General features: G+C 33.7%; 1 protein-coding gene across 5 annotated transcripts in view; it reads right to left on the reverse strand.

Annotated features, from left to right (window-relative positions):
- PPP4R4 (protein phosphatase 4 regulatory subunit 4) overlaps window positions 1-13,893 on the reverse strand; it is a 68,594-nt gene that overhangs the window by 2,957 nt on the left and 51,744 nt on the right. For 3 of the 5 annotated variants that reach the window (XM_050337102.1, XM_050337105.1, XM_050337104.1), the window contains 11 exons: window positions 13,140-13,322; window positions 12,321-12,426; window positions 11,409-11,556; window positions 8,718-8,862; window positions 7,814-7,855; window positions 7,646-7,720; window positions 5,568-5,643; window positions 5,057-5,137; window positions 4,624-4,717; window positions 4,113-4,183; window positions 3,186-3,324 (listed from right to left, as the gene is read on the reverse strand). In XM_050337102.1, coding sequence (XP_050193059.1) covers window positions 3,186-3,324; window positions 4,113-4,183; window positions 4,624-4,717; window positions 5,057-5,137; window positions 5,568-5,643; window positions 7,646-7,720; window positions 7,814-7,855; window positions 8,718-8,862; window positions 11,409-11,556; window positions 12,321-12,426; window positions 13,140-13,322 — 1,160 coding nt within the window. Of the gene's footprint in view, window positions 1-3,185; window positions 3,363-4,112; window positions 4,184-4,623; window positions 4,718-5,056; window positions 5,138-5,567; window positions 5,644-7,645; window positions 7,721-7,813; window positions 7,856-8,717; window positions 8,863-11,408; window positions 11,557-12,320; window positions 12,427-13,139; window positions 13,323-13,893 lie in introns of those variants that run through there. The other 2 variants (XM_050337106.1, XM_050337103.1) reach the window with 2 other exon arrangements.

A 13,893-nucleotide genomic window follows, 5' to 3' on the forward strand; every position in this document is an offset into this window, starting at 1 on the left:
AACCACATGTTTGAATTCCTGAATATGGTAAGTGAAGACCTCAGTTCTCCATCAAAGTCACTCTGAGTTTTGAAAAATTCCTGGAGCATCATCATATATGAAATCAGAAATTCTTCATCCTTGCAAACTGCACTGTATTGTCAGAAGTGAACATTTGCCAATATTCAGTAGAGCAATTTTATGGAAAATATTATGCTTAAGCAATTAGACAATATGTTATCCAAACATACATCACTTTGAACTAAGAATCATTAATTATATCTGTTTATATTTGAATTATTAAACAATGTGTTACTGCCCACATAACACACCTAATTACTTAGAAAAAGCAACATATTAGAAGTTCTCTTATTCAGCTTGCAGAGCCAGCAAACCCAAAGTTAGGATTTGCCAGAATTAGGATGAGATGGTCAGTGCAAAGTTTAACCAGCACATATGTAAATTACATGACGATGCAGTCTAAATATATACTCGATTATTATTTTCTCAAAGTTTTCTCCCTGAGTGAGTTCACTGAAAGTGACACTCATTCATGAGCACCTATTCTATTGTACTTCTCATTATACAATTTTCAGATTCTCCTCTCAGAGTCATTTCCATCAACTGCTTATATATTTGGATATCAGTTTTATCCATCCTTCAACTTGGAAAATAATGTTTCCTTGAAACTGGTATGTTTGAGTTTATTTATTTTAGTATGTGTATATTTAGCACCAGGACTGACTTTCTGAACAAAAGAAAGTTAAAAGGTACACTCAAAGATTTTTGTGGTTAATGAGGTTATGCAAATGAACGCATTTACTGCCCAACATTCCTTTATCTGTATCTCTTAATACCTCCTTATAGAGCTGCTCCACTTTCTTATAAAAATAATTAAGTATTGGGCCAGATTACAAAGGAGAAAATTAATCTACAGCTCAGCAGACATTATATCAACTTGAGAGATGTGTTTTCCCTCAAGAAAAACTCTTATTCAGAACTAAATGTAGGCCATCCTAAGCCTCCTCTTCTTTCTCCAAAAACGTTTGTCTTCCCCTAGTATATCCTATTGGCATCTGATACCATGCAGTTTAGAGACTTTCTGAACCAGGGAAAGCATCCAGATCTTTGTGTTTGATCAGATACAAACTTTCAAATACTCTGCTGTTAAGGAATTCATGTGGGAAGGGTACCTTGAGACTTGAAGCTGGGCGAGTCTCTTACATTCCACTCTCCTGCCTGAAGACAAAGGTGTAAACTGCCCTGTGTGAGCCTTTTTCTGTCCCTTTGTATTCAAGCAAAAGATATTGGTTTTCTTTTAAGTGACAGATACAAAAACCTTTGAAATCTGGAAAAGTTTTACATGATGTAAAAAATATGTTTAATTAACCTTGGCATCTAACTGCTTTGTGAATATTAACACATTTAGTTTCCCCAAATCCTTGTGAGACATATGAGTAATTGGAATTCCTACAATGATTGCTAAAAAAAAAAAAATCACATTTAAACTTATTTTCTGGTTTTAAAGCAAGGGGACAGAGGTATATAGTGAAAGAAAATGAGGTTTTGAGCACATCTAATTTTTGAAACTACGTAGCACTCTGTGACATTTTACATTCTCAAGATACATGTCCCATTTACTTTATAGACATCTGAAAATGTCAGCATATCTACTAATCTAACTGTTAAGTTTGAAATAATGCACTTTGAAATAAGTGACCACCTAATGGTCACCTATAAAAAGTCTGAAGTACTGTGGGTATTATTAAGATGAAGGCATTAGACACTGGCAAAGACAGAGAGAAAGGGCACTGTGATTTGACACCTTAAGGTACAATTACTGTGAAACCACTTAACACAAACAGTCCATCTTCATTCACTACTTACCTTCCAACCTTTTCTACCGAGAAAGGCAATTTTAAAAACAATACGTGACTACACAAGCTTGACTTCATTCCAGAAAAAAATTGTCTTGTACAGTGAAGATGGTAAAACTCCAGCATACATCAAGTATGCAAGTATACAAGTAGACAAATGAATGCTGTTCAGAGAACTTCTTTTCATGTTTGTTCAAATTTTGAGTGCTTTATTTTACAATTTACGAATTGTATAAACTTAAAATTGTGAGTAAAGTTGGGGGGATGTTTTGGTTTGCTTTCTTAAAGGAATGTGAAAATACTGAAGTGGAAATATATATTTATATTGATACTTAATTCACCAGAAAAGACCATTCAAGAGATAACACTATTTTTTCCTCTTTATATCTGGCAAAGCAGTGTAAGGTGTTTCCTCTTTTCTATCTTGGCTTCTATTCCACAAGACTACTTTTCTAAACAGCCTTGCTTTCTTGCTACACCTGGCTCATTTCCCTTCTCCATTCTGCCTTGGCTACAAATGAAAATCTCTGCTAGCAAAGAAAAGTCTAAGTTTGAGCACCCAAAATTACAATTACTCCAATGGCAGTAATTTAGACCTACAAATTACAGTGTAAAAGGAATCTGCAGGGAATTTCCTGCCAGAGATTACAGAGATTTGACTAAGTATGTGTCACAGTGATCTTCTAAGACTTACAGTTTTATCAGAGGAGCAAACAAATACATTCTTGATTTTGTTCTTGCAAAATATTGAACAGTTTAGGCTGCTGTTTAGAGAGAACCAGCCTAGGGTAGATGCCTAGCACTGAATTTTTGATTTATCTAAATGGCTAAATTATCTAAGGTAAGGCAAAGAAGGCAGCATTAATAACAAGTAGCAGTACCAGTTCATTGTAAGTCTCAAGATTCATCATTAAATGGTTACATAATGATAAACTATATAAGCACATAAAAAGAAGGATAATGAAAAATTAAGTAGTCTAAAAATACTTATATTCTATTTCTCCAATTACAGGCAGCTAAATCACCGTGACTGTAATTATTATATATCAAAGGCACTAACCTTCACTTTGTCCCATTCTACCCTCCCCATAATCTAGCAGCTGAATGCAAACATGTGCAAGAGAAACAATGTGAAAGACTAATTAGAAGGTAATGCCATCTTAGAAACACTTATAATTGCACACATCACATTTCTACCCTGCTATTTTAGTATTTCAAAATCTGTGTGCAGAGGTATCATAAATATAGGCTGAATTTTACACAGCTCCTTTGAATTCCCTTTGAAAATGTTCCCCGTAAGTTTGGTTTAACCTCTCATTAACCACTTACATGCTCATCCTTCGGGACTGACTCTCCTTATTTCCATTGTTCTTTTGGTCAGCTGAGCTAAATAAGTTGTGAGAAGAAGGACTAGAAAGGAAGGCAGCATTCCCACTACTACCAGTAGAAAGAGCCCGGAATGAATCATCTGAAATAAAGAGTTGCAGCTAAGACAAAGAATTTTGGTGGAAAAAAATACACACAGAGTAAACAGAATGAGTTGGTTTTTTCCCATGGTAATAGTGGCATATTTCCTATGGCACTAATCCAAAATTTGATGGGAATGGTTTCAACTTAACATTTCTTCAAGTATTTTTATGAAAAAAGAAAAAACCCTAATAAATAACGAGAATACATATTTTTTAAGAAAATATTAATACATTTAATACATGAAAATAGTAGGATTTATTTGGCCAATCTTTAGCTGCTAAAAATGTAGCTATTTAATATAATTTAATTGTCTAGTGGCCATTGGTAGTGAATGGAAAGACAGGTTCCTCTACGAAGTCATTCATCTCAGTCTTATCTTTTATCATCCAAACTCTTCAACTTCTAGTGGAAAGAAGTGCAAACAGCAGTTTCTCTTTCTCAATTCAGTAGCAATTTTATGTAATACTCCTTTTTCTTATGTAAAATAGGTGGGGGAGAACTGCAAAACTGATCTTTTTATGATATCCAAAATTCCAACTGGGTCATGACACTCATTTTATTTTTACTACTTTTAAATGCAATCTTAAGTAAATTTTTAAGAAAAGAAAGAGAAGAACCTGAAAAACACACTAACTACACTACCACTTAAATGTTCAAGTGTATTGGATATCTATATTCTGCTGTCTTTAGTAGAATGACATCTTAAAATATGCCTGTTTAATGGGCCTACATATTCAACATCCACACAAAAAACTAAAGTAAAATATAATACAATAACCTACTTACCACTAAAGGATAACATACAGCTTTTTCCAATTCCTGATATTGAAGATGTATATCTTGTAGCAGAACTTTTACTTCAAAAACAAACAAAACAAAACCAAATTGCTTATTTCAGAAAGTGCTCCTCTCACTTCTATCATACTGCTGTTTAATAATCTTGGAGGACATTTCTGAGTTTATATGAAGAAATTAAATGAGGAAGTTATGCTGAAATCTCTTCAATAATGTAGAAAATTAGATTTAGCGGTTCATACTGAAAATTATTTTTAATATATGACAGAAGGTGACAATAATATATTAACTTCAAAAGAATTCACAAAACTTTGTAGTCTTCAGCATGCCTTAGATGGTATTTCTTCCCTCAGCTAATCAATTAAAGAGAAAGTTGAAAATTTAGATCACAATTCAGGGAGCACATCATTACTTTCATAGATTCATGTGCATATAATTTCGTAACAGCTTTCTATTAGTAAACAGTTGCCTATAAGGTAAGCAATGAAGATAATAAAGATACTTAGGACACTTGTCTATGTTGCTGTATTTTGGATGCAGTGCTTGAGTACTGAAAGACTGGCTTCGAACCAACTTGGATTTTTTTTCTTCTTTGCCTAAAATTAGTAAGAGCAAATACTTTTTAATATGAATATCATTGCATTTCCTCAATAATTAAGAACACTTTTACATATAATTTTCTGTCAACCCATAGTAGCTGAAGAAATGGAATTAAATACTTTAATAATGAAAAAAACACCCTGGGTCACTATTTATACACTAAGGAATGAAAAAAACCTTAAACCCCACAGAAAACACATTCACTTCTAGGAGTGGAATGTTTTCCTTTGTATAGTAGGTGAAACTTTGGTCCACAGTTGTCCACAGCAGCTTTAGGTTTGATCTGCTGATATGAGATCAAAGCATTCTAGGACAGTTTATAAAACAGTTCTAACCTGCTGATGTACCAGAAGAGCTTCCCGGAACAGAGAGATTGATACTTTTTGCCAACACTGATGATGCTTTACTGTCTCTACCTACAAAAAAAAAAGTCCAGTATAATCACTTCTGTCTTAAGACTTAGATTTATATAAAAGAGAGGACGTAACATATCACAGTTCCAGGACAAACAGTAATAAATATCAAACCCAGCGCTACTAACACTTCAGAAATACCACAGAAGAGTCCTTGCCTTACATGCCAAAATGAAAAATAACAGAGAATTAAAATTGTAATGTATTATATTAATAAAGCCAAAATAATATACATATTATTATATATAATATATAATATATAATGCGGCCAGTTTTCATAAATAACTTTAGAAATATATCGAAGCAAATTTTATTGCCACTTCCCTAAACTCTGTGTAGGGTATAAAGCATCTCATTTCTCCTCCTTTCTCTACTACTTTTGTAGAAGAGTAAGGCATGCACGAACAATATATACACAAATAAATAAACTTACGCTTCTTTTCAAATATTTTATCATTAATATTTGTAGATCTTTTTTCAGTTTGCTGCTTCTCTTTTTCTAATTGTTCCTAAAAAAATGAATAATTTTCTTGAATATTACTCAGGAAAAAATAAATAAATTGTGTTTCAACAAGGGATTGCTTCCAAATCACTGAGATAACAGTTCATTCTCTCCTACTAGTAGTACAACCCCTGTGAATATCCAGAGAACCAATTAAACAGTACAGAATGAAATCAGGCTACATATCTCATAAAAATCACACTCTATAAAAAGAGAGTTGAAGTTCAAATCTATAACTTATTATTAAAATAATGCCTGGCCTTTGGGTTTCTTTATATTTAAAAAGATACAGAAATTGTCAGCTGGCAATGGAATAATTTTCTGTTACACAAATACACTGAAATTAGAACTGGCAATATTTTTAATTCAATGAAAATACAATTCAGTGAAAATGTTTTTCTCAAATGCTACGGTGTGTCATCTACTCAAACATTATAAAGGTCTGAAACTAACATGTGCAGTTGGTATATCTTTATGCAAAACAAAATCAGCTATGTAAAATTGTTCAGGTTCATGGAATTAATTTGCCCCTCTGTAGTATTAGCTAGCCTTTGAATTATCTTCCATTTGGTGAATAGATATCACTCCAGCTTCAAAAAACTATAAAATATTAGCTTGTTTTCTGTATCATCTTCATAAATAAAAAGTGTTAAGTGAACCATAATAGTTCTACTCCATTTTTTTTCATGTCACTCTAATTACTACCCAAGTTAATAAAAAAAAAGAAGAGGTAATTAATTCCAGTCAAGGTTTCTACAATAGAGTTTCTACAAAGTCTACTAAAATTAAGGAAATTTATTAACATATTCAGTATTAAATCTTTAGCAGTCAGATACATTTAAGTGGGCTCTTCATCTGTTCAGGACTGCAACATGTCGCAATTTGCTGTGTGCACCTCACGTCCCCCAAAAGCATGCCTGTCACAGACAATGCTTAATGAGGCCTTTGTGATACAGAAGGTTTGCCCCTATCAGTGGACTATATCATAGGAATTCAGGTGATCTTTTAAAGCGTAGCTGTAGAAACAGTGTGAAAATCAGTGTTATCATACAATACACAGTAACACAGAGCACACCAGAGGCTATTTTCCACCACCACAAATGCTTTCACTGTAAAAGTATTTGCTGTATCCACCTGAAGACTGCTAAAGCTAAGTTCAAGACTTTGAATATGTGTATGCAGGTCCTGAGAATGAGGTTGAACTATTGTCTGGAGATAACGGGAGGAGGCAGGAAGTACATAAGTCAGATATATTTACTGAGTAAATCAGCTGTCCAAGAGAAGATCAGCAGGACCTACTGAAATCAAAGTGGACCACAAATGTACGAAACAATTACATTGTTTGGGCAGTCTTGAATCTGTTCTGGTTCTCTACAGAGAAGTTCATTTACTACAGGTCAAAGGAACCATGTTAAGGAAATTCAGGATCTTCTAAATCCTATCAGCTTCTTAGCTTCTCCCACCTCGGGCTAGAGAGGAGGCAGCAGAACAGAGGACACAGAGGACTGCAGTAATCTAATCCTGGCTCTGCGAAAATGTAGTACGTGGTGAAGATGTAAACTATGTAGTGAAGTCCCTACTGCAGCTTTTGCTTTTCTTTTTTTTTCTGGCTAACTAGAAAGCCTGCAACAGACAGAGCTTCCTTCAGCCTCCTTGGGACTAAAGAAGTTAGGACATTAATTTCTTTGCCTAGGGAAGCTGTATGTGAATTCTGAGGTGTTCCAGTATCAGTTTATTATGTTATGCATGGTATTTTTCAAGAAACTCCAGTTTGCCTTTCTAATTGATACAGCAGAATTTAGCCAGTAAAGAAAAGGATGTTATAAAAGGATGTTATATGTTACTTTGAAGGACTTAATCTTATTGTAAAGTGTAAAATGAAACCACATACAGATTGTGAAACTACCAGGTCTCTCCTTAGTATTAATTTCCCCTACCTTAAAATTATTGCTTCATTAATATTTAGCTACAATCTGTTAAACAAATGACAGTGTACTGATAAAATATACCATTTCCAAAAGGAGATGCTCTTGTCTCTCTTTTTCTTGATCCAATAAATCATTTTCATAAAATCTTTTCTGAAACTTCAAAATAAAATCAATAAAAATAAAAAAAATCACTATATGAAAATGGAAATTTAAAGTAGTTGGTAAGTATTAAAGTTAGTAAGTACTTACAGAATCTACAGAGATCTCCATTCTGTCCAATTCTAACACTGTCTATAAAGAAAATTAAAACATTATTTACTATTACTCAAGAGCATGTCATGCTTTCAAAGAAAAAAAATGTCTTTTCTTCTTAAATATTTGAAGCCTATGCTTTTATTTTTGTGCTACAATGCAGTTAAATACTGTCAGAGTGTATTCCCAGAGCCCTGCTGAGACTCACAATGAATAAAATTATACAATATCTATATGAAACTCAAAATATACTCAAGCACTGAAGCACAAATGGTTAGAGCACAGGCTTAGGAAACTAAACTGAAAAAGAACAACTCAGGAATCTGTGAATAACTCAGAAGGCTCCATGCAGGTGTTTACCCAATCTCTGCTGCAGACTGGCCCTGTAAGGAAGCCACCTACTTTAGCTATTTCACTTCATGGTTTCTAAATTTGAGTGTATGGGCATTCCTTAAAGATGTACTTTTTATGAATATTCACATTACAAAGACATTTGTAACTTTTCAAAATCCTGCAATGCTTTACCTGTATACTGTATAATATAGATTAACAAGATATCACTATCTCAAAGACCCAATCAGTTTTACTAGGATCAACATTTAATCCTGTCTCTAGTCATCTGCTATTTCTTCATAAATGGTCATTGAGCCAAAATCCTGAATCTCAGTTACTAGAAAATAACTGCAATGTAAGTAACCAAGGAAACACCAAAGCTACTAAATTTCACAGAATGTACTATACCACATCATCGTTTAATTGTTCAAAATTTCATAATAGACAGTAGAATTTTTTAATCTCCTGTTCTTACATTAAGAAATCAAAAAAAAGCATAACGCTATTCATCTTAACTTTTAATGATTACCCCCAAGACAAAACGCTGCTGGAAAAGAGAAATGCTTACTCTTTTTACAATAGTCAAGACATCTTTGTCTTTCTCTTGACACAGAAGTTTCCTTATACATAATTCCAACTGCTGAAGTAAATGTTTATCAGTGGGAATCTTCAGAGTAGATTTAACTTTTGGCAACAAATAGCATAGCTTCATTCTACCAAAATAATAAAAAAAAGTAAATATTCTCTTTTTGATGCAGATGTTTAATAAATATTATTCATTTCTCAACGTATTGCATGCTAGCACTTGACACAAAATATTTAATAGCTCTTATTTTTCAGAATTGATTGTTGCTTATGTGTTGTTTCCAGACATACTGTAGTATTTTCAAAAACTTCACCACAGACCAGGACTACAGTCCTCTATCTTGAAGTCCATAATGTCTTTGGTTGGGTTTTTTTTTTTAATCTAGAAAAATAAGCAGACCTCTGGATTTCCTGAATGTTCTACACACCTAATTAATCAGTTACCTAAATAACCTGGAAATCTGGTCCATTGTGACAAAGAAACCCAAATCTCACCTAAAATCATGTTACCGCAATTCCATACAACTGCAAGGATGAAGATGTATTGAACAGATTAAAAGGATTTAACTATTAACTGGGTCCTAAAAAGAGGAAGCCCTTCTTTCCCCTACCCTGTCCTCCTGTTTCTATCTAGAGGTTGCCTCTGCTTGTGTTGGTTCTGCTTCTGACTGGACCTTTCATCAGCTCAGTCAGCTATACCTTCAACTGACTAATCTAACAGGAGACTAACTTACTTGAGAGGGAGAGGGTAGAAAAACTGAACAGTTTTCTGATGGCTTAGTGAGTTTAATCAGCCTAGAAAAAGGCCCAAAAAGCATCCCTCAAGGCAATGGAAGGGGTGGACAAAGTGGGTAAGAAGCTGCAAGCTGCTCTACTGACTGAGGAAATAATTTTAAATACAGTAAATTCAGAGAGAAAAAGTATTCATATAAAATAACAAAGAAGAGAAACTTCAAACTTAATACATTGCTGCTCACACACACTGTGGATACATTTTATCTGACAGTAGAGCGCCCCTGTGAAGCTCAACTTCGCCTGCTTTGAATCTGTATGGCATGAAGTACTTAGGTGAATTTAACTATGACTGTCCTGTCCTAAGGACTGAAACTGCCCTCGGGGAACTCAACCCCCTAAGCTGGAAGACAGGAATGGGGAGCAGAATGAAGCCCCCATAATCCAAGGGGAAATGGTCAGTGACCTGCTACACCACTTAGACATGCAAATCTATGGGACGGTTTAGAATCCACTCGAGGGTGCTGAGGGAGCTGGTACAAGAAAAATACATGGCAGGATGCTCTGCTGTTCTCAAGAGTCCACTGTCTTCTGATCAGAAACATTCCTGTGCCAGAGACGGTAACTTTGTGATCATAAACATTCAAAAAGATTTCTTACATTAATTCATCTTACCGTTTTTATACCTTCACAACATTTCAACTTTCACTATTTCCCATTACAGAGTTACACCACACTAGAAAGCCAGAATATCTCCCTAAGTTTGTTTTAAAACCATTAGCTAACAACTATGACTAACCTCTAAACTTCACTCCACTGCAGACTACTCCTTTTGTAAAAGGAGTTAGAGAAAAATCCAGAAAATACTTATGACAAAATGAATTTTAATGTCAGCTAAGGGATTGCAAGTTGCTTCAAGTTTCCATTAAATTTTTATATTGAATCAATAGAGCTTTTAATTAAAATATTTGTTAAAAGCACTAAGCTACTTCAGATTATATAAAAATTTGGTTTATTGTTTTAATATAATTCTCTTAATGACATGAGACACAAATGTTAAGCTATGTGCAATAAATGGCTTAATTTTTGGGATCCTGCTGAGTTTAGATGTCGTGGTTATACCAAGAGAGTGTCTATTTAAACAGTTTCACTTGGTAATACACGGTATGCAGTGAAGCTCAATGAATGCACACATGTATGTGCAAATTATGCTTATGTAAATCTGTGCACTATTATTAGATGTTCAGATATGTTAATGATGACAACATGAATGACATGTCAGAAACAAGATTAAAAGCATAAAATCACATAAAATATGTGACAAAAAAAAAAAAAGATCTATTTTCTTAATGGTAATAACTGCCAGGTCCCTATATGTTTAGAAAACAAGGGAAAAAATTACTACAAAAATAACAGAAAAAAACACCATATAAATATGAATAACATCCTAATTTCCATTATATTACTCTATTCTTTTTCAATTTTCTTTATTAACGAAGTAGATACTCTTTTACATAAGGTAAAACCTGTTATAACTTGTTAAACTCACACCACTGAAAGAATTTCTTGAGTGTTTCACTTTGCATATAGTGACAGTGAAATGCATGGAAACCAATGGAGACTGAAGTTATGTTCTCTCCCTACACCCATGAATCAGCATTTCTTTTGATCTATCGCTGCTTCCTCTGTCTCATTGCTCCCTTCACTCCCAAACCCTAAGGCTTTTGATCAGTCCCCCAAACACTCAGACTAATCTGCTTCTGTGGTTTTCTAACATCATTCCCATACTCCCTTACACCTTTAATACCAGTCATCCTGAAGGATCTTTACTTTTTCCCTCAAGTCCCATTATTTAAACAAGTCATAAACCCTCTAACAGTATTTCTTAATGTATTATTTAAAGCTTTTTTTTTTCCTGTACACTGCTATGTATTCTTCATACCTCACATTTGCCACTGGATCATGTGTAAGTTCAAGCACAGGTAAAAAGAAGTATTTACAAAAGAATGATTTTGAAAACAGTTCCATAATGAATTCACAAGTATCTAAAAAACGAAGTCTGTTCCAGTAACTTTTTCCTTGGCCCAGTTCTGAAAAATAAAAATCCACAGATATTATCTACCAATTTTTCAGTGTCAGATAGAAAACATTTCACAGGTTAACCTTTGACTCGAAGATAACAAACATGCACATCAAAAGGCACAACTTCTCAGCCTACCTCAACTCTCTTTTAGTGAAAAACTAACATTCTGAATTCAATGGCCATTTCTGTCAGTTAGACTTGAAAAAGTAAAAATAGCAATTGACCTAGCTACTGTGTTAAACAAAGAAAGACCTGTATGCCTTTCAAACTATGTCACGGGTATATCAAAATTACTAATAGCATTAAGGAATGCTAATGGTAACTGTTAAAACTTCTAACCTATCTTTAAAACCCATAGCATACACCAAAAAGTCAACTTAAGATGACTAACTACATTAATTTCTGAGATTTATTCAGCACTTCTTATGCTGAAGCCTCTAGACAATTTTACTTTTATAGAGGAATTCTTCTTTGTATATTGGTACACCTACAGCTTAGCAATTCAGGGTACAAGAAGTAGGGTTGGAGGGTTCTGAGTATATTATCAATTTCCTACAATGCCTCTTTCCCAATCCCTTTACATCAGCTTCAGATACAGTCCTCACATATGCACAGTACATTTTGCCTGGTGATAATATGAGCAACTGAATGTCTTCCAAGTGTAATCCCTCCAGTGACAGAAGGAAATTTCACTGAATAAATATAACTAAAAATAGATCTGCAGTCAAAACTAACGTGCATCTCTAAGTAATCAAGGAAAAATTATCTTACGTTCAATCAGTTTCTGAATAACCTCATGCCTCTGTTCTTGTTTGCGATTGTAACGCAAATAAACGCAGAGAGTTCGAGCAGCTGCTTTTTGGACTGGCAGGACATTCTTGAAAGAAATAAAGGGAACACAATTACTCATATTTGAAAGAGTATGATTCAAAACATATAAAAAATTCTAGAAGTACAAAAAAAAAAAGCTAAAAAGTAGCCTAACTTTATAGATTTTGAAATAATTCTCATAATGTCAGGGAGAATAAGGAAGTTCAGCCAATTCATGTGACATCTACTTCTTTATTTCTTCTGTCCAAGTTGTATATTCAACTGTTTCATAAGCACCTTCTGTATTGCAGATGTCAGAAAATAAAACTTAAAAGACAGTTTTATTTTTGAATTAACTCAGTAAAATTTCAGACTAGTAGCTCTAAATGACCATTTATTTTAGGAATACAGTGTTCTTTCATAAAGAACAAACTCAATATAAAGTACTGTATGGAATCAGGATAAAGAAGGCATATCTCAGAGGAAAAAGTTTGGATTTAACTAGAAATAAACTGATAATGAGCACAAGGAAAGGAAAAAAGGGTAGGAGGCAAACCACAACAAACTGTCAATCCAAATTTTGCTCCTCAGATAGCAGGAAGTTTTCAGAGTAAATTCAGACTTTATTAAAAAACACAGTTTGATAAACCATATGCAATGAAAAATAGTACTTTAAGATCAATATAACATATGAAGTACTACACAGCAAATATCTGGTGGTCATTGTTCTAACTAGCATAAACTAATAAAAAACAATGAGAAAGTGACAGGTGGGCTCACATTTGTCAAAATGATTGTCAACATTCTGTGAAGAAAACGGTAATAAATCTGATCACTTGATATGATATGAGGGAGACATGCATATTTTTGTAGTAACTTCTCGTGAGTTCTCCATTTTAATGAAGTTGCTGCTCTCTGTTCTGCTGTTGTTAATGCAGGAATCAAGTCAGGAATAGAGAGTAACTAGAAACAGAAATGCAGACATTAATTTTACATTGTCTAGCTTTGTATCATGTTACTATGCTTAAAAAGCGCATCACAACAATATAAGAAGTGAAGAGATTTTAAGAGGTCAATTAACTTCTGCTCAGACAGGATCAACTGTGACCATTTCCAGTAGATACTAGTTTAACTTGTTCTTAAAAAAAAAGTAACAAAATGTAATGAAGGTTTAAGCAGTAAATTCCACTTAAGTAGTCCAAAAGCTATTCCAGTACTTAACAAACACATTTTCATCTCCAACCCCTCTCCTGACAAAGCAAAACTAAGCACTATTCTCTTTGTAATACCCTTTTACACATATGAAGACCATTACACCAACTATCCTCAGTCTTCTCTTTCTCAAACCAAATTAAACCCATTTTTCTTCTATCCTCCTAATCTCTGAAGTTATTGTTTTCTCTTCCCAATATAATTTTAGTAGGAATTATACACCTTTTCTCATTAGAAGGTAAATAATTACATTAGCCAACCTAAATTCTCTTTAGCACTAAGAAAAATTAAATAGACTGCCACACTTGACATTGCATTTGCT

Source organism: Myiozetetes cayanensis, unplaced genomic scaffold (genome assembly GCF_022539395.1).
Source record: "Myiozetetes cayanensis isolate MyiCay16 unplaced genomic scaffold, myiCay2020 scf6-25, whole genome shotgun sequence".
NCBI lineage: Eukaryota > Metazoa > Chordata > Aves > Passeriformes > Tyrannidae > Myiozetetes > Myiozetetes cayanensis.